The sequence below is a fragment of the Rhinatrema bivittatum genome, chromosome 1, assembly GCF_901001135.1.
Source record: "Rhinatrema bivittatum chromosome 1, aRhiBiv1.1, whole genome shotgun sequence".
In the NCBI taxonomy this organism is placed as follows: Eukaryota; Metazoa; Chordata; class Amphibia; order Gymnophiona; family Rhinatrematidae; genus Rhinatrema; species Rhinatrema bivittatum.
In genome coordinates, this window is record NC_042615.1 from 115,741,434 (window position 1) to 115,767,214 (window position 25,781).

Consider the following 25,781-nt stretch of genomic DNA (forward strand, 5'->3'; position numbering starts at 1 on the left):
CTTTGCAATTACTTCAAATTACAGCTGCAAGGCTGATTGTAACTTGTTCTGTTCGAGATCATATCACAACAGTTTTGAATCAATTCCATTGGCTCCCTGTGGCACAATGAGTACATTTTAAGATCTTAATGCTAGATTTTAAAGCATTATAGGATGAGGGTCCCTCCTACCTAACTGAATGCTTGTTAAATATGTATTGCTATGCTCACTACCCTTGGAAGCTAACCTTTTGTTTAGGGTTCCCTCTTTCAAGGAAGCTGATTACAATCTTCCAGATGTAGAGCATTTTCTTTAGCAGCTCTTGTTGCTTGGAATGCTCTACTACAGAAGCTATGTAGCATCTCTGATCATAATAATTTTCACAAGCAACTTAAAGCTCACCTCTTTCATTTAGCCTTTGGATGAGATGCCGTAGTTGGCAACTGTATCTGGTTTTATATGTTGCTTTGGTGTGTCTATTATGTTTAACTTGTTTATTGTGTGGTTTTATGTTTTTATGCATGTTTTATTGTAAATCACATACAATGGTTGTTCTACTATATGTGAGATAAAATAAATTTAAATAAAATGTGTTCTAGTATTTCTTTCTCTCCATGAACTGAGCAGTATGGTGTAACCAGTGGTTCTCAACCCAGTCCTCAGGGATCGCCTGTCCAGTCTGGTGTTCAGGATGCCCTTAATGAATATGCATGATATATGCATATTCATTAGGGGTATCTTGAAAACCAGGCTTATATGTGTGTAATTGTGAAGGGCAATTTTCAGAGCCATTTACCAAGGTAAATAGTGATTTTCCTGGGTAAATTGGCCTGGCTGAAAACTGCCCTCATTCAGTCCCGCTAAAAGTATTCATATGTATGTTGGCAAAGAGATATTGAATGGATATGCTGTGTTATGGCAAAGGAGGGCTGAATGGATACGCTGTGTGATGGCAAGGAGGGCTGAATGGATATGCTGTGTGTACGTTTAGCAAAGTTAATCAAAAGTATTCCTAAGGGTATGTTTAGGGGCAACAGCACATGTACATGAGGTTTTCAAACATACCTGTGTTGTTTTACCACTCCCCATTCTAGCAGCAAAGTATGTGGTTGCTTTTAGTATGAATATTCCATGCTTGCTCATTTTCATACAAAAACTACCTGGTAGTGGTGGTTTTAGGGATGATGGGACCCTGAACAACAGAATTATTTGGGGCTCCACCAAGGCTTAATTATGATGACCTATAAGCATGTTCCCTCTAATATTTTTTTGAGCATGTGCACTTTTGTGGGGTAAATAATCTCAGTCATGAGTGACAGTGGAGAGGAGAGATCCTCCCCAATGTTCCCTCTCATTTTCTATGAGGAGATGTGCACCTACTGATGCAGACATAACTTTACAAGCATGTGTGTATGTCAGGCACCAGCAGGCACCACATGGCTTTGAACTGGTAATCCTGATGGGTAGAGGCCACCAAAAGAGCCATGGGAGATGCAGAGTCAGCAAAGGCCAGGAGATATTTACCCTCCAGTTGCCAGGGAGTTAGACATGCCCTAGGAAAGCCTCATTGGTCCAACATAGGTTGTACCCTGTTTGCTGACAGTATATGAGGAAAGCAACAGAGACACACCTTTGCTAGCACATGTCCTCTGGAACCTCTGCTCACCTGGCCTTGCTTCTTTGTCCTTCTTTGCCTCCAGCTCTTTAGTCCTCATTCCAGTACCTCCTCAATCCTTGCTCCAATGTCCTTGCTCTGCATCTAGTCCTATTTCAAATTTCCTGTTCTGCTTCCAGGTCTTCAGTCCTGCTGTAGTGCTTCTCCTCCAGTATTTCAACCCTATGCCTCTCGCCTGGATTCCTGTCCATTTGTCTCATGGCTCCTGTCCAGCACCTGGGCTCTACCATGGCCTTGGGACCCTAGCTTCTCCAGGCATACTACCCCTGTAATGTGCAAGTAGCACTTGCTGGGGTAATTCCTGACAATGTGTGGCAGTTGAAGGTCCCCATTATGTGCTTTTTCTGCCTTCTCCCCTGCCCCGCTGTGCTCTTTCTACCATAATGTTGCCACCTACCACTGCTGCAACCAGGGACTGAAGCTTGCTCCTTCTCTCTACCTTTCTCTTTGCAGCTTAAATCTATTCCCTTCATTACCATCACTCTCTTCTCACTCCTTCATATATTTTCTTATATCTTTTAGCTCTCTAATCTACCCCTTCTCTCCCATTCCTTTTTCTCTGTTGTGGATGTGGACCCTTGAGCTGAGGTGGAGTTGGCACAACCTGCAGAGAGGAGCCCTGAGGTCCCCATTGTTGGCAGGTGGAGTTAGCTGGAGAAGAGGCCCAACTGGAGATTCGCCACTACCAACCCATGTTCCTCTTAGGGTGAGCCCTCAAGTGCCGAGGCCAACTGGTCTTAGGTGCAAGCCTCTGTGAAGGTGATGATCCATCGCGATGAAGACATTGCAGGCCAGCACAGAGAAAGAAGCAAAGTTGGGGCAGGCAGCAGTTAGACATGGTCAAGTTCAGGCTGTGGTCATAGTTAGGAAGAATTCGGACAATGTTGAGGTCCAGGCAGTGATCGAGACAGGTGGCGTTCAATCAGAGATGGTGAGAAGGCAATGGTCAATGGCAGGTGGCATCGAGGTCTAGCCCAAGGGTCAAGCCAGAAATCCAATCCAAGTCAGAGTTAGAGCCGGTCCGAAGACAAAGCCAGAAGTCCAATCCAAGGGGATGTAGAACGAGGAGGAGGACGGGGATCACAGGAGCAGGAGAAACTGAAAACAGACAAGGAAGACTGACCACGAAGACAAGAACTCAAGATGGACCAGCTGCCAAACAGGATCAGGAACGAGATACAGGAACTCAAGAATACACAGAAGGAACAGGAACCAGGAATAAGAATCAGGAACAGGAAGGCAGTGGCAAAGCACTTCTCCAAGCGAGACCTATTGCTGAGGCACTGGAGGGTTGTCAATCTCAGCCATTTATAAGGCTGGAGAATGACGACATCAGGGAGCACCTCCAGAAGTTTCCTGCTGCTGGCCCTTTAAAGCTAGAGCAGTTGTCACATGTGTGCCTACGGGAGGGGCGGGGGCATGCCCTGAGGATCCAGTGGTGTCCTGCCATAAAGAGGAAGAGCAATCATGGCGCTGGAGAGCCTGGAAGCAGATGCAGTGGGCGGCCGCATCTCAGAAGGCTAGTGCAGCGAGGGAGGTGGAGAGGATGGGCCTGGGCTGGAGGTAAGAGTGGCGGGCTAACAAATGCAACATTCTCTTTTCCTTCCACACCTCCTTCTGTTCCTCCATCTACACATTATTCTTTATCCCTATAATGCCTCCTTTACTATCCCTCCACATTACTCACACCTTGCCTCCACCAACCCTTTATTTATCTCTCTGTATCCCATCTGTGTCCTGCCTTTTTTCCTCTTTCCTCAGCATGTGCTTCCTAGTTCTCTCTACCTCTTTCCCAGCATCTGCACCCTGCCTCTTGCCTGCCATCCTCAGCATCTGCCCTGCCTCTTTTACCCTATCATCTACCTCTTCCCTCTTTCTCCAATAACTGCCTCCTTGATTCATTCCCTCTTCTCCAGTATGTGCTTTTCCTTTCTCGTACCCCCCTTCCCCAGTCTTTGCCCCCTCTCTTCCCCCTTGCCAAAATCCATCCCACTGCACACATTCCCTCTCTCTCACTTAGCAAAGAGATCACCACAGTTCCCTCTCTCTACTCTCCCACACCTGGCATCAAGAGGTACGGAGATCATATTCAAGCAACAAACTCTGCTCTCTCGTCTCCTTGAGACAGAACAAAAGAGTGAGGACTGACTGGACACAGGCAGGAGTGAAAGGTAGAAGAAAGCCAGAAAGAAGAGCAAGCTCCTTCTCCACTCACACCCTTCCTCTCAAAGTAGGACTGCAGAAGGTGAATCATAGGACTCATGCTTAGCTGACTGGTTGCAGGTAACCAGGAAGCAGAACTGGAAAGCAGCTGTGGCTGGTCCCCTGTGTGGGTGCTTTATCCTCTATTAGGGGTACTATGGATCTGGGTTCAAGATCGGACAGGGAGGAAGATTAATCTTCTGTGGCCCCTGGTGCTGTCTACTATGATCTCCACGACCACCTCACACTCTCTTGTCAAAAATCTCCAGGACATGCCAAATTGTGAAAAATAACAGCAGAGAAACCAACATTACCAAAACAGGGAGATACCAGGAATCACAAAATGGTTCGTCCATTCCCCAGTAAGTCCTACACTTGGGTAAAATGTAATGAAAACATTGGAGTCTGTAGTTGGTATTCAAACAAAAGATAGTCTTTACCGTTACTTAAAGAAAAGGATCCAAGTCTAGATGACAAAAATAAGAATCAGCATACACTACATACAATGATCAACAAAATCTAAATGGTTTCTGTTGGATTCGTGGACCCTTGGGCCGGTCGGAGCCTTAGGAAGAGGTGCTGTAGGTGGTAGAAGCAGCGACCCCGACCGGGAGGCGGCAGGGACAGACTGATGGCCGGTCGTAGACGGGACTCTGGAGGCCCTATGCGACCAAGGGCTCCGGCGAGGATGGAGGTGATGGTGGCGCTGGCTCGGTGAGGAGGAAACCTTCGCCCTGGAAGCCGATCCTCCCCCGAGAGGAGCTCGTAGGAGTTCAGCCGCTGGGACTTAGGAGATTCACCCTGGAAGCCGGAGTCCCCCCAGGAGGAGCCCGTAGGAACCCGGCCGCTGGGACTTAGGAGGACCCGCAGGGGCCTGGTCAGCTGTAATCCAAGGTCGAGAGCCGAAGGGTCGTTGCTCGCCGAACCAGAGTCAGGAACCAATGGATCGCCGTCAGCCAGTCCGAGGTCAGAAGCCAGAGGGTCAACGTAAGCCGGTCCGAGGTCAGAAGCCAGAAGGTCAACGTAAGCCGGTCCGAGGTCAGAAGCCAGAAGATACCAATGCCAGTCCGAGGTCCGAAACTAAGGAGAGACGTCAGCCGATCCGAGTCAGGAGCCAAGAAAGAACACCAAGCAGGATGCAGCAACTGGAGACAGGAACAACCCTGGGAACCTCGTTGCAAGGCACTGGAGGAGCGCAGCTGCAGGGCTTAAGTAGCCCTGCAGCGTCTGACGTCACCGGAGGGAGAGGCAAGTTTCCCGCGCCTGGCCCTTTAAATCTCGGGCCGAGACGCGCGCGTGCCCCTAGGGGGCGGAGCCAGCCGCGGCGAGACGCCGGCTGCTCCGGCGGTGCAGAGGCAGTGTGGCAGAAGCAGGGGCAGGCCCGGGCGCCGCGCGGGAAGGCCGGGAGCGCGGCGGCAAGAGCCCCCGGAGGCCCGGGGAGGGCCGAGGAGACCCGGAAGCCCGCGGAGGTAGGCAGAGCGGCCGGGGCCGACCCGGAGCCGCAACAGTACCCCCTCCCGTACGCCCCCTCCCCGGGGGTCGTGGCTTGGCCGGATGCTGGAGGTGGAAGTGGCGAAGAAGGTCCTTGTCCAGGATGTGGGACGAAGGCTCCCACGAATTCTCCTCCGGACCATAACCCTCCCAAGACAGTAGATACTCCCAGCGGTGGCGACGGCACCGGACATCCAAGACCTCCTTTACCGTGTAAGTGACATCCGGGTCCGAGGAAACATTGGAGGGCGCTGGCGGAGCTGGCCGAAACCGAGAGAGCACCAGCGGCTTGAGGAGGGACACGTGGAAGACATCATGGATCTTAAGCGAGGCGGGCAGCCGCAATCTGTACGAAACCGCCCCTACGCGTTCTGCCACTGGAAAAGGTCCAATGTAACGTGGTGCTAACCTCATGGAGGGAGTCCGCAATTGAATGTGCTTCGTGCTTAGCCATACCCTCGTCCCGGGGAGGAACACCGGGGCGGGTCGTCGAGACCGGTCTGCATACGCCTTGAAGCGAGCTGCAGTCTTGCGGAGCTTCTCCTGCGTGGCACTCCAAAGGTGATGAAGCTGGTTGGCTGTTAGTTGTGCTGCGGGGGACGCGACTTGTACTGGTAACGGCAGTGGAGGTCTTGGGATCCTCCCATAAACTAGCTGAAAGGGAGACTGACTTGTAGCGGAGTGCTTGTGGCGGTTGTAAGAAAATTCCGCCCAGGGAAGGAGAGAGACCCAGTTGTCTTGGAGCTCATCCACAAAAGTTCGGAGGAAGGTTTTCAGCGTCCGGTTGGTCCGCTCCACTTGGCCGTTACCCTGGGGATGAAAAGCCGTGGTAAAATCCAACTGTATACCAAACTTCTTGCATAATGCCCGCCAGTACTTGGCCGTAAATTGAGGGCCGCGATCCGATGCGATATGCGAGGGCAGCCCATGTAATCGGAAAATATGCTGGACGAATAGGTCAGCCAACTCAGGAGCCGTGGGGAGCTTGGGCAAGGGGATGAAATGTGCCATCTTAGAAAAGCGGTCGACAGTGACCCAGATTACTGTCTTCCCCTCAGAGCGAGGCAACTCCACCACAAAGTCTGTGGAAAGGTGGGACCACGGTTCTGCGGGAATAGGGAGCGGCTGGAGTAGGCCCCACGGACGTCCCGGTGGGGGTTTTTGCTGAGCGCAGGTGGGACAGGACTGAACATAGTGCCGAACATCCTCCCTCACTCGTGGCCACCAGTAAAACTCAGTGAGCAATTCAAGGGTTCGGGAAATCCCAGGATGGCCTGCCGTCAGGGAGTCGTGCGCCCATGCGAGAACCTTCCTCCGTGAACGAGCCGGGACCACCGTCCTCCCCGCGGGCCCTAAGTCTGTGGCTGCCAGTAGGACCTTGGCTGGATCCAAAATATACTGAGGGGTCTCTGTAGTATCGTCAACTTCGGTGGTGCGGGATAGGGCATCCGCCCGTACATTCTTGGCTGCGGGTCGGTAGCGAAGCGAGAAGTCGAACCGACTAAAAAAGAGGGACCAGCGGGCCTGCCGGGGATTGAGCCTCTGAGCATGAGACAAGTACTGCAGATTCTTATGGTCGGTATATACAATGATCGGATGTTGGGCTCCCTCCAACCACTGACGCCACTCCTCGAACGCCAGTTTTATGGCCAACAGCTCTTTGTCACCAATCCCGTAATTCCTTTCGGCCGGCGAAAACTTGCGGGAGAAGTATGAGCAAGGCCAGGTTTTGCCAGTGGGAGAGGTTTGGAGTAGCACTGCCCCTACCGCAACAGCAGAAGCATCTACCTCTACTATAAACTGGCGTTGGGGGTTAGGATGCCGAAGACAAGTGTCTTGAAGGAAAGCCTCTTTGAGACCCTGGAAGGCCTGCGTCGCAGCAGGGGGCCAGCTTCGTGCATCTGCACCCTTCCGCGTGAGGGCCGTCAGAGGAGCTACCAGGCTGGAGTAATGCGGAATGAAGTGGCGGTAGAAATTAGCGAATCCTAAGAACCGCTGAAGCGCCTTTAGTCCCGATGGTTGTGGCCAACCCTTGATGGCGCTCACCTTGTCCGGATCCATTCGGAAGCCCGTCGAGGAGACAATATATCCTAGGAAGGGTAATGATTCTTGTTCAAACTGGCATTTTTCTAGCTTTGCGTACAAGTGGTTCTCCCTCAGCTTCAGCAGGACTTGCCGCACGTGTTCTCGATGTGTCTTGAGATCCTGGGAGTATATTAATACGTCGTCCAGGTATACGATCACTGAAGCGTATAAGAAGTCGCGAAGGACCTCGTTCATAAGGTTTTGGAATACCGCTGGGGCGTTACAGAGACCAAACGGCATAACAAGGTACTCGTAATGGCCGTCTCTGGTGTTAAACGCGGTCTTCCACTCATCCCCAGGGCGTATACGAACGAGATTGTAAGCACCTCGGAGGTCTAACTTGGTGAAGACACGGGCCCCTTGGAGGCGGTCCAGGAGCTCTGGAATCAGAGGCAACGGGTAACGGTCCCGACGGGTGATTTGATTCAAGCCCCGGTAATCAATACAGGGGCGGAGGGACCCGTCTTTCTTTCCTACAAAGAAGAACCCGGCCCCGGCCGGAGATTTGGACGGTCTGATGAAACCTCGGTCCAGGTTCTCCTTAATATAGGCGGACATAGCTTGGGTCTCTGGCAAAGACAGAGGGTAGACTCTCCCACGGGGCGGAGTGGTTCCTGGTAGCAAGTTGATTGCACAATCAAAGGGTCGGTGCTCCGGGAGTAGCTCTGCTTTTTCCTTTGAGAAGACATCCTGAAAGGCATGGTATTGTGGAGGTACTGTTAATGGAGCTGTGCAGAGTGCGATAGGTCGCAGCGGGCGTGCAGGAAGACAATGCCGATGGCACGCAGGACTCCAGGAAGTAATCTGAAGGGTACCCCAATCAATTACCGGAGAGTGTTTCCGAAGCCAGGGTAGGCCCAGGATGACCGGATGGATGGATTTTTCGAGAATAAGAAACGAGATTTCCTCCTGGTGGAGGGCTCCAACCTGGAGCTTCAGAGAACTGGTGCGAGTGGATATTAAACCAGGAAGTGGGCTCCCTTGAATGGAAGAAACCCGCACAGGTGGGTCTTGCGGGCGAACCTTGAGCTGTAGTTGTTCGACTAGGTCCCTGAGGACGAAGTTCCCCCCGGATCCAGAGTCGAGTAAAGCGAGGGTATCAAAGCCTCCCTCCGGAAGACAAAGTCGAATCGGGACGGTACATGGGGAGCTGGGTGAAATGTTGCCTAGAGTCAACTCCCCGCTGAGCTCTAGGTTCGGGCGTTTCCCGGACGCTCGGTACAGCGGGCCAAAAAGTGCCCCTGACCCCCACAGTAGAGACACAGCCCCTGGGCACGTCGGCGTCTACGTTCCTCGGAGGATAGAGGACCACGGCCCAACTGCATGGGTTCGTCTGTAGCTGGAGCTGTGGCTGCAGGAGGAGAGGACCGGGCTTGCGGCGGAGTGGATCGCCGGACGGAGGATCCCTGAGCGGGCCTTCGCTCTCGGAATCGGCGCTGGATACGCCGGTCCACACGTCCAGCGAGTTCGATGAGTTCCTGCAAGTCGTCTGGGAGATCTCGTGCCGCAAGCTCATCCTGGAGCCGAGAGGACAAACCCTCCAGAAAGATCCCATGCAAACTGTCCTCGCCCCAGGCCAGCTCTGTAGCCAGGGTCTGGAATTCCATCGCGAATTCCTCAAGGGGACGGTTACCCTGCTTCAGCTGGAGGAGCTCTGAGGCAGCTGTGGAGGCCCGGGACGGTTCGTCAAAGATCCTCCGGAATGCTTGGACAAATTGAACTAAGTTATTTAAGCGGGAATCTTGGCGCTCCCACAGGGAGGAAGCCCAAGTCAACGGTTTCCCGTCCAGAAGCGAAATAATGTAAGTCGTTTTTGCCCGGTCTGAGGTGAATTGCGCAGGCAGGAGGTCGAACCGGATGTAACAATGGTTGAGGAACCCTCGACATGTCTTCGGATTTCCTGAGTACCTCGGGGGCGCTGGCATCTGCACCGGGACAGAGGAAGTCGGGTTGACCATAGATGTGGCTGCTGCGGAGTGGGCTGCGGAGTGGGCTGCGGAGGCCCCATCTACGCGATCCGCCAGGCGTTGGACGGCCGACATCAGCGTATCCAGGCAGGACTGCTGTTGCTGCAGCTTCTGGGCAATGCCGGGAATGGCCTTTAGACCGGCAAGATCCGCCGGGTCCATGGCCTTGCAACCTGTTGGATTCGTGGACCCTTGGGCCGGTCGGAGCCTTAGGAAGAGGTGCTGTAGGTGGTAGAAGCAGCGACCCCGACCGGGAGGCGGCAGGGACAGACTGATGGCCGGTCGTAGACGGGACTCTGGAGGCCCTATGCGACCAAGGGCTCCGGCGAGGATGGAGGTGATGGTGGCGCTGGCTCGGTGAGGAGGAAACCTTCGCCCTGGAAGCCGATCCTCCCCCGAGAGGAGCTCGTAGGAGTTCAGCCGCTGGGACTTAGGAGATTCACCCTGGAAGCCGGAGTCCCCCCAGGAGGAGCCCGTAGGAACCCGGCCGCTGGGACTTAGGAGGACCCGCAGGGGCCTGGTCAGCTGTAATCCAAGGTCGAGAGCCGAAGGGTCGTTGCTCGCCGAACCAGAGTCAGGAACCAATGGATCGCCGTCAGCCAGTCCGAGGTCAGAAGCCAGAGGGTCAACGTAAGCCGGTCCGAGGTCAGAAGCCAGAAGGTCAACGTAAGCCGGTCCGAGGTCAGAAGCCAGAAGATACCAATGCCAGTCCGAGGTCCGAAACTAAGGAGAGACGTCAGCCGATCCGAGTCAGGAGCCAAGAAAGAACACCAAGCAGGATGCAGCAACTGGAGACAGGAACAACCCTGGGAACCTCGTTGCAAGGCACTGGAGGAGCACAGCTGCAGGGCTTAAGTAGCCCTGCAGCGTCTGACGTCACCGGAGGGAGAGGCAAGTTTCCCGCGCCTGGCCCTTTAAATCTCGGGCCGAGACGCGCGCGTGCCCCTAGGGGGCGGAGCCAGCCGCGGCGAGACGCCGGCTGCTCCGGCGGTGCAGAGGCAGTGTGGCAGAAGCAGGGGCAGGCCCGGGCGCCGCGCGGGAAGGCCGGGAGCGCGGCGGCAAGAGCCCCCGGAGGCCCGGGGAGGGCCGAGGAGACCCGGAAGCCCGCGGAGGTAGGCAGAGCGGCCGGGGCCGACCCGGAGCCGCAACAGTTTCTTTGTCCATCCTTACTCTGCTCACTTCCCTTCTGGCTCTTGCACTTTCATCCTGATTGAAAATATCCTCACCAGTGAGAGTGGGATAACTAGAGTGTAGTTCCAGTTCAGGCATGAACTGGTCTGGAAAAATTCCCAAGCAAAAGTATCCCAACTGGGTTCCAACGAGCAAAAATCTTCAACTGTAAGTCAACTATCAAAATTACAAGTCCCTTGAGTTAGTAGCTCAAACTTTTGCATCCTTCTCTTCACCCAGTCTATTAATTGGTTGAATGGTTTACAAGATTTCTGATTCCAGTCCTTTGGGATACCAAGGGTATGCCCTTCCCTCACACACTGGTCAGTCAAAATCCAAAAATCTCTTAATTCTCTTTACAAAAATGCTGGAATTACCTTCTGTGAGATTCAGGGGGATTCGCTTGCTCTTCAATCCTCTCTCCTCTAAAACCCTGGGAAAGGATTCAGATCCTCACCCTTCCTCTATCTCCTTCCCACTAACCTTCTGTTGCCTTCCCACTGAAGTACTGGACATGCTCCAAAATTCTATATACCTCAAAAGCCCATCTCCCCAAAAGGTGGGTAATAGTACTGGGAGAAATCAAGACTATCACAACCACTGCTACTGCCCCTAAATAGAAAACTCACATAGAAATAAGGTTAGTGACTGGAGTAGCCCCATCGCTCAGCCAAGACACAATCTGCATGGCAATACAGAAGCTGTATACAGAAGAGATTACAGTTGTGTGCAGCAATGAAGCTGTGAGGGAACCTGGCATATAAGCAAGTCAGGCATTACCTATTTCACTTTGTCCTATTCACAAAACTGCAACAACCATGACATCATGTAGTATGGACATATGGCAACAAGCATGTTCAGTAACAGACATCACAGGGTAAATATTTAATCGATTATCTCAAACCCTAATCAAATTATCTGTCACTCATGCCAGCTGTGTAAACACTGGACATTTGCAAGTAGCAGAAATTTGGGTGAGAGATGTTCTAATAGCCCTCTATAGCCATAACACGGACATAAATTGAAACAGAAATTGAAAGTGCTTTAAAAATATTTACATCATAATATTCTATGAAACATTTGTGGTGAATAACATAAATATTAGCAATATCTATTGCAAGGGAATATACAAAACAAAAAGCAAGGTGTATGTACTCGAGCAAATATTAACGTGCCAGAGTTGTATCTTGTATCTATTTAATATTCTTTGAGGGAATTACATAAATAGTCATATGCTAAAATGCAAATAGAGCAGCTTTCTTGCAAACACTGATTTCTGGGGCTCCCTTGAGTGAAGGGTCCTGAATAGTCATCCGGCTTTCCCTCCCCAAACGCTATTACTGATATCCAAAACTGGCTGCAAGTATGTTCAATAAAAATACTGTCGTAATATAGTAACATAGTAAATGATGGCAAATAAAGACAAAAATGACCCATCCAGTCTGCCCAGTAAGGTGTTTAGTGTTGTAACCGCCGCTCAATGCAGGTTACTCCTTCTCTTTTTGTTTAGGTTGTTGCTGCCATTCAGTTCAGTTACTCAGAGGTTACCTCAGTGTTTCATTGCCACTAGGGATCCCCTGTGTTTCATTGCCACGCCTTTTAAAAACTTTTAGCACCTTTTTTCCTTCTCCATCTCCTCCGAGAGGGCATTCCAGGTAGGGATGTGAATCGTTTTTCTGACGATTGAAAATATCAGAAGATATTTTCAAACTCGTCAGAATTCGGGGGGGCCCCTGAACCCGATAGGAAAACCCCACGAAATTTTTCATGGGGTTCTCTTATCATTTTGGGGGGGAAGACAGGGCACTTAAAAAACCCAAACCCACCCCGACCCTTTAAATTTAATTCTTTCGCATCCCCCACCCTCTCGATTCACCCCCTTCCCAAAATTTTTAAAGTATCTGGTGGTCCAGCGGGGTCCCAGGAGCGATCTCCCACTCTCAGGCCATCGGCTGCCACTAATCAAAATGGCACCGATGGCCCTTTGCCCTTAGCATGTGACAGGGTATCCGTGCCACTGGCCGGCCCCTGTCACATGGTAGGAGCAATGGATGGCACAATTTTTAGATACAGTATCTCTTCAGCATTTGACATAATTTCTCACAGTTTTATTGCAAAAACACAGCAACTTGAGTGAGGGTGGACATATGCTATCATGGTTCACCTCTTTTTTGACTGGTCGCCAAATTCAGATTCAATGAAATGACAACTGTTCTGATTGGCAAGATCTAAAGGTTGGTGCTCCAAAACAGCCACACATTTTTAATGTATACCCTGTTCTCTACATTCTGTTTTTGCCAAATTTGTCCCCTTTTATAAAATCTATGCTGATGATATTCAGCTTTTTTTTCCAATAGAGACTGATTTTGAAAATAGACAGAAAATGATATATACCTGTTTAGATCAAACAAAACTTTGGATGACTGCTAATCATTTCATTTTAAATTTACAAAGACAGAAGCCTTGTGGATCCCACATCACCCTGCCTCAAAAACATACATGTATTGGATTTATGAAAATATTGTTATCCCCTTTGCTGAAACCACATGTGACCTTGGATTTCAGCTCAGTTCTACACTATCAAGGTGATCCCATATTTAGCCATTTTTCCGATCTGGTTTTCATAAGTAACACTTTTTATGTCACCTTAGTTATTTATTAGCCCCCCCTCAGATTTTAGAATTGTTGCGCAATCTTTCTTTTTAAGTTCTATTGATTTCTGCAATGCTCTATTGGTCGGACTACCCAAATACAGACTTCCAGCATAACAATTATTGCAAATTGCCGCTACCCGATTAATAACTCACAGTAGACTTAAGGATCATACGTTTCCTGTTCTGGTTCAACTGCATTGGCTTCCGGTGTATCAAAGAACAAAATTTTAAAAAATTGACTCTTGTTTTTAAATGTTTGAAAGGAGAGAGGCCGATTTATTTATCTGCTCTGATTAAGCCTTACATTCAAGATGAACCTCTGCTAACTGTTCCTACTGTTAAGCATGCCCGATTGATTGGTACACACGTAAGAGCATTCTCTGTGATTGTCCCTGCGATGTGGAATGCTTTGCCACAATATTTATGTTTACTGCCAGAGGCAGCTGAAAGCATTTTTGTTTCAGGAAGCTTTTAATACTCTTTTATAATCTGTACTATTATCATTTTTTAAAGTATTTTACTATTTTATCTGTATGTCCAATATAGTACTCTCTACACCACCTAGACCAAGTGATTTTTTATAAGTGGTGTATATGAATTTTTTAAATAAATAAATAAAATGAACTATATGGACACAACAGCAAGTAGCGTGAAACATGGCTCCACTTCCTTGTTTCAAAACTATCAAAGTAAGCCTGGCACATAGGATTGTTTGTCCATGCTGAGGGGTATAGTTAAAGAGCTGTTGGACCCCAGGAGAGGAAGTTAAAGCAGAGAAGAAGGTTCCAGGAGAGGAAAAATCAGACATGCCTGCATATTTCTCCCCATCTATTTTCTGTGCCAGTAAGGGTCTTGAAAGAGCAGAGTGGGAGGAAGAGGGTGACCAAGGGAGGAATCTGGTTACCCTGACTCAGAAGGGGACTGTCATCTGATCATGCCTCCCTCTACAAGCATCCTGTATTATTGGACTGGCAATCCCTGTATGACACAGTCTGTCAGGATCTAAAAGTGCTCTGCTTGCAAACCAAACCAACTGGTGAGTTCAGAGAAACTTTTGAAGCCCATGCCACACACTGTTCAGGCTCAAGTCTCAGAAATGGGTCATGCACAAGTAATTCTGAACTGTGCTGGTATGATAAATGATGCAAACCAGCCAATTAAGTTTGGCAAATGCACAATAGCTTTAATCATGTACCAGACTTACTCTCAATTAATTTTTACATATTTTGGTTTTTGTGTTGCAATTAAAATATATACTGCAGCTGCCATTGTTCACAAAGTTCATAGACAGCTCTAAGGAGTAAATTGCAGTGCTGACAGCTAACTAGTTGGTGCATCCTGAGACTTTTGACCAGTTTTATTTGAGAAAAATGTATTCAGTACTTAAGCAGTCTTCACAAGCAACCGCAGAGTCCCAGGGATCCTCGGCCTGATATGCCAGTGTTTCGACATGGAAACTGTGTGCTTCAGGGGGCCTCTAAGGATGATTTGCAGTTTCACGGCACTTAAAACATGGCTGCCCCAGCACTGTTCAGAATTACTTGTGTGTGATCCATTTCTGTTTGTTGGTTATTTGACTTCTATCTTATTGCTATTTATGACTCAGAATGCTTACTGTGGTCTTAGGATAGACCAATAATATCAACGACAGTAATGACAATTGTCATATCTCAGCAGCCAGACTTCAGGCAACCAACATCATCACCTTGTGCCCCATCTACCATATCCACTTGGTGCACACCATGCATGACTGCCCATTCAGAGGGCACAGACCAAGGCTGGAAAGGAACATCCAAACTTAGGTAGGAAGAGGATGCATCCTGACCATCCATTATAGTTTCCACTCAATGCCTTCCGTGAGGTATTTTTATTCAATTGCAGCTAACTTGTCTCTGCTGCCATCCCAGTCTTGCAGACTGCTCGAATCATCAGCTAAATGAGGGTTTAACCTCCTGGTTACTCCAGATCATTAATGCTTTGACGTCCGAGGTCTCATTACCTATTCTTTCAAATACATTGCACTCTGTCTATATTGACAAATGCATCATTGGATTTAGAGGTACTGGGTAATTTTTACCTGGTCTCCAATGTGCCTTTTTTGTCCAAAGTTATTGAAGCAGCAATACTGACTTGACTTCAGACTCATTTAGACAATTTGAATTTGCTGGATTCTTGCCACCTGAGCTTTTGGACCCATTACAGGACAGAGATTTTGCTGTTATCACTTACAGATGAATTGATCTGTGTTAGGGACCAGGGGAACTTCTCTGTGCTGATTCTATCAGAATTTGTTTTCTATCTTTGACCTGATTAATTATCAGATCCTTTTGGATAGGCTGGTCAAGTTTGATCTGGCGGGTACAGTTTTCAAGTGCTTTTCAATATTTCTAACTGATGGATTCAACAAGTAGTAGTGGGAACATCAATTTCTATCCCTTTTTCTTCACCATGTGGAGTTCCTCAGGGTTTTCTGCAGGGTTTTCACAGGCTCTTTCTGCAGCCACATTACATCTTTATGCCTGTCACAGAGGAACAGCTGGAACATGAATGATTTAATGCTTCTGAGACTTCTGCAGCCATCTACAACATGGCTGCCAATGATTTAATGCTTCTGAGACCTCTGCAGACTTTCATAACATAGCTGCCTTGGTCTGTAATTGTATCATGTGGCTGCACTATGTTTCAGAATATATGATTTTAAGAGCCAATGAGAGCAAGAAGAGGAGGAAGGGGCACTTAGGGAAGATAAGGCCATTGTGGAAAGACTAAATTAATTCTTTGCTTTGTTGTTTACTAATGAGGATGTTGGGGAGATACCAGTTCTGGAGATGGTTTTCAAGGGTGATGAGTCAGATGAATTGAACCAAATCACTGTGAACTTAGAAGATGTAGTAGGCCAAATTGACAAACTGAAGAGTAGCAAATCACCCGAACCAGATGGTATACACCCCAGGGAAAAATGAAATTTCAGATCTATCACTAGTAATTTGTAACCTATCATTAAAATCATCCATTGACCTGAAAACTGGAGGGTGGCCAATATAACCCCTATATTTAAAAAGGGCTCCGGGGTGAACCAGGAAACTATAGACCGGTGAGCCTGGCTTCAGTGCCACGAGAAATCATGGAAACAATCATAAAGAACAAAATCAAAGAACATATAGATAGACATTGTTTAATGGGACATAGCCAGCATGGTGTTACCCAAGGGAAGTCTTAGCTCATAAATCTACTACATTTTTGAAGGATTTAATAAACATGTGAATAAAGGTGAGCCAGTAGATTTAGTGTATTTGGATTTTCAGAAGGCGTTTTTCAGAAGGCGATTTTCAGAAGGCGTTTGACAGTCCCTCATGAGAGTCTTCTTCCTACCTAAACTTAGATGTTCCTCTCCAGCCTTTCCATCTTGGTCATGGGATAAGAGGCAATGTCCTTTTGTGGATTGCAAACTGGCTTAAAGATTGAAAAACAGAGAGTAGGATTAAATGGTCAGTTAACTCAGTGGAGAAAGGTAAACAGTGAAGTATCTCAGGGATCTGTACTGGGACCCAGGCTTTTTAATAAATTTATATGTGATCTGGAAAGTGGAACGATGAGTGAGATGATCAAATTTGCAGATGATAAAAAATTATTTACATTTGTTAAATCAGAAGCTGATTGTGATAAATTGCAGGAGGATCTTGCAAGACTAGAAGACTGAGCATCCAAATGGTAGATGATATTTAATGTGGACAAGTGCAAAATGTTGCACATAGGGAAAAGTAACTCGTGCTGTAGTTACACAAGGTTAAGTTCCATATTGGGAGTTACCACCCAGGAAAAAGATTTAGACATCATAGTGGACAATACTTTGAAATTATTGGATCAGTGTGCTACAGTGGTTAAAAAAGCAAACAGAATGTTAGGAATTATTAGGAAAGGAATGGTGAATAAAATAAAGAATGTCATAGTATCTCTGTATTGCTCCACAGTGAGTCTGAACCTTTAATACTGTGCTCAGTTCTGGTCGCCACAGCTCAATAAAGATATAGTTGCACTGGAAAAGGTTCAGAGAAGGGCGACCAAAAATAATAAAGGGGATAGAATGGCTCTCCTATGAGGAAAGGCAAAAGAGGTTAGGGCTGTTCAGCTTGGAGAAGAGATGGCTGAGGGGGGATATGACAGAGGTCTGTAAAATCACAAGAGGATTAGAACAGGTAAACTATGACCAAAAATGCTTGTAGTTTGAACAATAAAATCCTACACCTGCAAGCCCTAATAGTAGAGGTGAAATTGGACATTGTTGCTGTTTCGGAGACATGGTTCACTGAAACTCATGATTGGGATGTGGCCACCCCGGGTTATAACTTGTTAACGAAGGAAAGAGAGGACAGAAAAGGGGAAGGAGTAGCTCTTTATGTCAAAAACAATATACAAACGACTGAATTGCAAGGGACGTGGGGTAAAGAAGAAGCATTATGGACTGTCCTAAAAAGAGAAGATGGTGCTTCAATTTTTACTGGTGTGATCTTAGGGCCTCCAACCCAAACAGATGAACTGGGCAGAGATTGGATCAAGGACATCCAAATGGTGGGAAAGAAGGGAGAAGAATTGCTTGTTCAAGATTTTAAACTTCCAGATGTGGATTGGAGCATCCCTTCTGCAGAATCTACAAAAAGTAGAGAGATAGTGGATGCCCTTCAAGGTGCTCTGCTCAAACAAATGGTAAAGGAATCCATGAGGGAGGGTGTGATCCTCGATCTAGTGATCACTAATAGGGATAATGTCTCTGCTGTTCTGCTCTGCTTAGGCACTAGTGATCATCAGATGGTATGGTTCGATATCACAAATAGGATACAGAGAAGACACACAAAGACCCGAGTTTGGAATTTCTCAAATACGGACTATGTCAAAATGAGGATGTACCTGGAGGAAGAACTGGAAGACTGGGAGAAAGCAGGTGAGGTGGAACAACAGTGGGCCAAATTAAAAGGAGCTATTACAAAGGCAACAAATCTATATGTTAGGAAAGTAAAGAAGAATAAGAGGAAAAAGAAACTGATCTGGTTCTCTAAGGAGGTGGCTGAAAAAATTAAGGCAAAAAACCCAGCATTCGAGAAGTATAAAGGATCCCAAAAAAGGAATATCTGTTAAAACTGAGGGAGACAAAGAAAGAAATCAGGAAAGCAAAAAGCTGAGTGGAAGAAAGGATTGCCAAAAAGGTAAAGAGAGGAGACAGAACATTTTTCAGATATATCAGAGAAAGAAGGGAGGCACAAAGTTGTATAGTGAAATTGAAAGGTGATAAGGAGATGGGGTATATGAAACTCCGTTTACAGAAGAGAATGTATGGGAAGAGCTTGGAAAACTGAAAGTGGACAAGGACATGGAGCCAGATAAGGTTCATCTCAGGATACTGAGGGAGCTCAGAGATGTGCTGGCAGGTCTGCTGCATGACCTGGAAACGGGAATGGTGCAGTGTGATTGGAGAAGAGCGGTAGTGGTCTGCTTCACAAGAGTGGTAGCAGAGAGGAGGCTGGAAACTACAGGCCAGTTAGCCTCAACTCAGTGGTGGGAAAATTAATGGAGACTCTGCTGAAGGAAAGGATAGTGAACTATCTACAGTCAGGAGGATTGCTGGACTCAAGACAGCATGGATTCACCAGGGGAAGGTCCTGTCAGACAAATCTGATTGATTGTTTTGATTGGGTGATTAAAGAATTGGATTGGAGAAGAACGCTCAATGTGATCTACTTGGATTTCAGCAAAGCTTTTCATATGGTCCCGCATAGGAGGCTTGTGAATAAAATAAGAAGCTTGGGAGTGAGTGCCAAGGTGGTGGGGTGGATTACAAACTGTTTGACGGATAGAAGACAGCATGTGATGGTAAATTGAACCTATTCTGAAGTGAGAACGGTGTTAAGCGAAGTGCCGCAAGGATCGATGTTGGGACCAGTTCTGTTCAAAATCTTTGTGATCAAATTTGCAGAAGGGACAGAAGGTAAAGTTTGTCTATTTGCAGATGATACTAAGATCTGCAACAGAGTAGACATGCTGGAAGGAGTAGAAAGAATGAGACGTGATATAAGGAAGCTTGAACAGTGGTCGAAGATATGGCAGCTGGGATTCAATGCCAAGAAGTGCAGAGTCATGCATCTGGGTTGCAGTAATCCAAAAGAGCTGTATGTACGGGGGGGGGGGGGGGGGGGGGGGTGAAAGGCTATTGTGCACAGACCAAGAGAGGAACCCTGGGGGGAGTGTCTAGTGATCTGAAGACAGTGACACAATGTGACAAGGCGATAGCTAAAGCCAGAATAATGCTGGGCTGCATAGAGAGAGGAATAACCAGTAAGAAAAAGGAAGTGATAATCCCCTTGTACAGGTCCTTGGTGAAGCCTCACCTGGAGAACTGTGTTCAGTTCTGGAGACCGTATCTCAAAAGGGATAGAGACAGGATGGAGGCGGTCCAGAAAAGGGTGACCACAAGGGTGGGGGGTCTCCATCAAATGACTAATGAGGAAAGGCTGATGGACCTAAATATGTATAAACTGGAGGAGAGGAGTTGCAGGGGAGATATGATACAGACCTTCAGATACCTGATAGGTTTTAATGATGCACCATCAAGAAATCTTTTCCGTTGGAAAGAAATCAGTAGAACTAGGGGGTCACAAAATGAAACTCCAGGAAGGATGACTCAGAATCAATGTCAGGAAATATTTCTTCTTGGAGAAGGTGATGGATGCCTGGAATGCCCTTCTGGAGGAGGAAGTGAAGACAAAAACAGTGAAAGGATTCAAAAGAGTATGGGATAAACACTGTGGTCCCTAAATGCTAGAGGATGGAAATGAAAAAAAGAGTGCATGGGGGTAACTTGCTGGTGTGGTGGTTATTACCCTTAACCAATAAGCCTTCATACTGTTGATGCAATCCATCATTGCTCTCTGCTTCAATGGCAGGGGGAAACCATCTCCGCTATCGTTTATATGTTTGAATTAATCTCCGCTATCGTTTATATCGTTTATATCGTTAACCATCTCCGCTATCGTTTATATGTTTGAATTAATGACCTGTCCTTTCTCTTCTTCCTCTGCCAAGTTCTAATCACCCTGTTATATGTAACTGCCTTTTTCTGCACCATTGTTTTAGTTTATGTTTACGATACACCCTTGTTTTATGTGAACCAGCATGATGGGACTGCGTTCTCGAATGCCGGTATATAAAAACCCGAAATAAATAAAATAAATAAATAAAAGAGGAAAAGGGGAATTGGATTCAGACAGCAACTAATAAGGACCCTGACTTTTACGGTCTAGGGAAACAAATAAGCATGGGGGTAACTTGCTTGAGAGGTTGAGGCTAGTGTCAAGGAGTATGGGTGACCCAAGGGGTTGAAGCAGCTGCTGCTGCTGTGGCTGTTGCTGCTCCTACTCCTCCTCTTCCTTTGTCCACTGCGACTCAACATCCAGGACAAAGGGACCGATGAGATGTGGGGCTCCACTGCTGGTACCTGGGCTTCATGGCTGGGACCAGGGGTTTCCTGGGCAAGGGTTATGGAAACAAAGAATAAGGTATAAGTATGAATGCTAAGCAGTGCACATGTACTGTTTTGCATAAGATGTGCACTTTGCATCATTCAATGTGAGCATCTTATGCAAAAAGGTGTGGACATCTGTAGCTGACTTCACATTTACAGGTGTTGTAACTTACTGGCACCGGCTCGCATTGTGTCCAGGGCCTTGTCCATTCCCTCAAAAACGTCCGGACCTAGCCGTTGAATGAACCGCTCCTCCATTGGCATCAGGATGATTGAGCAAGGGACTCCTCCTCCAGTCTAGTGCATATATTTGTTCCTGCTGGCTACCTTATTCTTTAATTGTGCCTTGACATCCCTGTAACGGTGGGCCACCTGCTCTCTGGTCCTCTTGATGCTGCTACATTGGAATATGGCCTGCGCGATGCTCCACCATATCTGACCCTTGGCAGCCCTGGAGGTCTTCACAGCCTGGTTGCCGAAGAGCATGTTGTAATTCTCAATTGTACTGGCAAATTGTCCTCCACGTTGAACTTATAGGTGCATAGATGCGCACAACCTGCTGCCTGACTGACAGAGGATCAGGTTGCCACTTCCAATTCCGGAGAGGTGGTGTCACTCATCTGACTCCCGTTCCCACTTCTTACTCCCCTCCCTTCCTCCCCTACCCTGCACCTGCCCTGACAACTCCCCCACCCTCTGTCCTTTCTGTCTAGCTCTACTCTGCCGTCCTCCTCCCTCCACACTCACCTGCTTAGACTTCCCCCTCCTGCCTCCTCCTGCCTCCTTCTATTCCTTTTCTCTTCCCTATCTCTACTCCTACTGTCTCTACTCCTCCTCCTTCTACCACTTCTGTCCTCCTCCTTGCTCCTTTCTTCCCTCCTCTCCTCATACATCTCTTCTCCTCTCTCCCCACACCTTATATGCTCATCCTTTCCTGCTCCTCATCACTTCCCCCGCACTCCTCCACCTTTCCTTACCATTCCTCCATCCCTCCTCTCCTCACCACTCCTCCACATCAAGGGACAGACAGACAAACAAGACAAATGCACAAACATTTTCACATATAGATAAACACAACAGACAAAGGTAAAGGTAAACAGATGAGAAACAATATACAGGTCAACTAACTCAGATTCAGGCCGATTCAGTAAATTGCACGGGACAACCAGTGCTCCGAAGTGAGAGCCCGCTCTCCCAACGCTCTCCCAACGCACGCCCAGGCCACTCTCCTGGGCGCAAGATTCAGTATTCAAATGAGGGCCCACGCTAATAAGGAGGCGCTTGGGGGGGTTTGCCACATGTTTTCCATGCACTATTACCCCTTACTGTATAAGGGGTAATAATAGCGCGTCGAAAACACGCGTCCAAACAGGGGCTAACGGTGCGCTCGGCCTGAGCGCACCATACTGAATTGGCCTGATAATCAGTAAAATTCTCCTCCAAAACTCCCACTAACCACCAACTAACCTCCAATTAGTTCTCCTCTCTCCAACTCCTGACACACCATCAAAGAGGCAGCTGCAGGAAGCTGATATATATAAACAAAGAAAATAACACGCCATATACTTGATGCGTAAAATGACGCATGGCACAATAATGCGTCATGCGACATGATGTTTTCATATGCAATACAATATTTCATTAATTTCCCTAACCATGAACATCTTTTTATCGTGGGAAGCTTACATGACATATTTCTGCTACATTTACCATGGATTGATGAATCTAGGGGTTAGTTTGGTGCATTAAAAATGTTTTTTTGATAATACACCCATAAATATTTGAAATGTGATAAGCCATTAGAGTTTTAGCTTTATGAATGAAACTTTTTTTTATTGAAATTCACTTAAGGTTGATTTTTCTCACTATCTGTAGTATTTTGTAAAACATGGAGGGGTACATTTTAAAAAACAGCGCGCGCGCGTACTTTTGTTCTCGCACCACGCGTAGCCACGCATATCTTATAAAATCCGGGGTCGGCGTGCACAAAGGGGTGCACATTTGTGCAACCTGCGCGCGCCTCCCCTCACCTTCTCCTCCTTTCCCCTACCTAACCCACCCCCCCCGGCCCTATCTAAACCCCCCTACCTGTGTTGGCAGATTTACGCCTGCCAGAGGCAGGCGTAAATCTGCACACGCCAGCGAGCTGCTGGCGCGCCATCACCCGACCCGGGGGCTGGTCCGGAGGCCTCGACCACGCCCCCGGGCCGGCGTCACGCCTCCCGCCACGCCTCCCGCCACGCCCCGAAATTTGCGCCGCCCACCTGACACGCCCCGACACGCCCCCTTTGCAAAGCCCCGGGACTTATGCGCGTCCCGGGGCTTGCGCGCACCGCCAAGCCTATGCAAGTTAGGCTCGGTGCGCGCAGGGGCCTTTTAAGAGGGTTACGCGCATAACTTATGCGCGTAACCCTTTTAAAATCCGGCCCGGAGGTTTTTGACCAATGATTGATTGGTTTTAGCAGTGCATTCTGACAATTGGGTAAATGACTGCTTGCTGAGGTCTTTTTTCCTCTAATTAAACATTTAAAAATGTAAAATTCATACTTCTAAAAATAAATTGTATATAAATTTAGTGCAATATAGTTACTTGATATTTCCTTTACAATTTTTTGTACTCTTTAAATGATATGAGGGAAGCTTTTTTGTGTAATTTGTATGAGACATGACATAAAAGATTACTGTAAGTCTTGCCTAAGGTGCAGTCAGAGGAAGACATTGCCCCTGAAATCTGCCTGCCTACATGGGACATGTGGAATGTATCAGACATAAGTGTGCATCAACATTTTACCCAAGGAACCTGACAATGGCAACATCAGTGATATTTTTGTGGTAACTTACGATTTCAATCGGTAAGACTACCGTACTGAAGACCAGAGGGCTATCACAGTGACTAGAGTCCTCTGTGAAAGGTTCTTCATCTCTTATGGAATTCCAAGAATTTATTCAGAGCAAGGGTGAGACTTTGAAAGAAAACTAATCTTTTAGTTGCTATCCATGTTAGGGGTACACAGGACTAGGGCAAGCCCCTCACTATGAATATCAGAGTTGGCTGGATAACTTATCCAGCTAACTTAACTCTGACCTGGTTTCCTTGCCCAGCCTTTGTCCCCATGTACTTTTATGCACAAAACCCCGAGAGCAATTTTCAAGAAGCCCATTCATGCATGTAAAATTGCATTTTACGCTTGTGCTTTTGAAAATCAGGGCTAAAAAGAGGGAGGACAGGGAGCGTTCTGGAGCTGGGTAGCACCAGTACTGAGTGCTACCTGGGTAAACTTCCGTGGGTAAGTCTGGTCAGAGAAAACATCGCTTGAAGTTAGCCAGGTAACTTTATTGGGTTATCTTTAGGTAAATATATTCAAGAGTAGCTTACCCGGATAAGTCCTGTTGAATTTCTCACCTAAAGTTTCTGCTCCCTGCGTAGCTGAATATGAATCTCATAGCACATAATACATTTAATCCAATTCAATAATCCGGGTTTTTTTTTCCAGTTGCATGATATACTGTCTAATGTAATAAAAGAGCTTCCTATAAATCTAAGAGGTATATAAAAAAGACATACATATATATATATCCTGTGTGTGTGTGTATGTATATCTATATCTATATCTATGACTATAAAATGTTATATATAAATAGAAGTTCATGTAATGGAATTAGTAACAGGATGTAAGTGAGGTGTAGGAAGAGACAATTGACAAAATATTACACAGTAGATGATAACAGTCATGTCATATTCCTAAATGCAATGGACAGATTGCTCTAACAGAGCCCTGTTCTATTCCAGGCTTTGTTATATTTTACCTGAATATTTGTAAGAACTATTTGCAGAAATGAACAAATTAAATAGAGGAGTATTGCACCTGACAACATTGTATAGCCCCTCTTAAAAACAGGAATGGAACACACAGGACAAATGAAAAAGAAAATCTAAGAGAAGATTGGCATACCGGGAATCAAACATGGCCATGAACTGTGGGTATCGGACGTTTCCGTCTTCATCAAGGGGAATTCTGTCAAGTAGCAGCTCCAGCTCTTCGTCACTAAGCTCCAGACCAAACCTGAAACAAACAGCAGTCAGCACCAGTCACTCATGGAGTTCACCTTTGGGTCAGCAGGACCCACAATACCCCAAGCATATGGCTGCCATTAACTCTTTGTTACTGCCTCAGTCCTCCAGAGCAGGAGCACCAAGTGAATATCAGAGGTTAATCAGGGTTTTGATGGCTTCAGCTTTCTGAAAGAAAGAAACTTCTTGCCCAGAATCCCTGTATTGGTGGGGGCACAGACACAGATACACCAGTATGCTGAGCTGCTGCTGATTGTCCTCTATAAACCGGTTATTCATTACACTAAAACACTGGTATCGCTTAAACAAGTTAATGCTGAAAGGCCTTTCAGATGCTCCCATCTCGCTATGAAAGAAAACGTTTAAAAAACAAGTGGCTTTTCGAAAAAAAAAAAAAAAAAGAAAAAACCCCCACCACCACCACCACACACTGCCTTACTGCTTTTGCAAAGCATTTCATAATGGCTTTCAGGACATTTTTGCATACGAATATTTAAAAAGTGGCAGTGTTTATTCATCAGCAAGAAAATGTCTTCATCTCCAAAGCTCAACTGAAGCATAATCCTCGCAACAGTGGCATAAAAAGGAATGACTTAAGAAAATAATGGCCAACAAGGCGGTCATTCATCACCTTGCAAAGCTGATAAGAGGCGGAGGGACTTGATTTCTATGAGCTTGGAAGAGTGCTGGTATCTTCTGCAGCGGGGACTACAGTGGAAATGGCTGGGGAGTGTAGTAATTTAATGTCACTTTGGTTTGTGCAATCACTGGGACAGACTGACTGCACATAAAACTGGAATAGAATCGGACAAGATATCTTTATCCTTTGTTGTTTCTAGCTTAAAGTGGAAATGTCTAATACCATCCTGTCCCCTAGGAGTCGTTTGCACTCAAGTAGAGACTGAAAAGTATATGGCTACTATAGGAACATCTACTAACTTGCAGGACCCTTGTCCAAAGGCCCATCTATACC

At 47.2% G+C, this 25,781-nt stretch overlaps 1 protein-coding gene across 2 annotated transcripts in view; it reads right to left on the minus strand.

Moving 5' to 3' along the window:
* LOC115082035 (EF-hand calcium-binding domain-containing protein 6-like) overlaps positions 1–25,781 on the minus strand; it is a 193,115-nt gene that overhangs the window by 65,720 nt on the left and 101,614 nt on the right. For both annotated transcript variants that reach the window (XR_003854082.1, XM_029586330.1), the window contains exon 13: positions 24,690–24,800. Coding sequence is in view for 1 of the 2 variants with exons in the window: in XM_029586330.1 (XP_029442190.1) it covers positions 24,690–24,800 (111 nt within the window). In the remaining variant the exon portion in view is untranslated. The remainder of the gene's footprint in view (positions 1–24,689; positions 24,801–25,781) is intronic.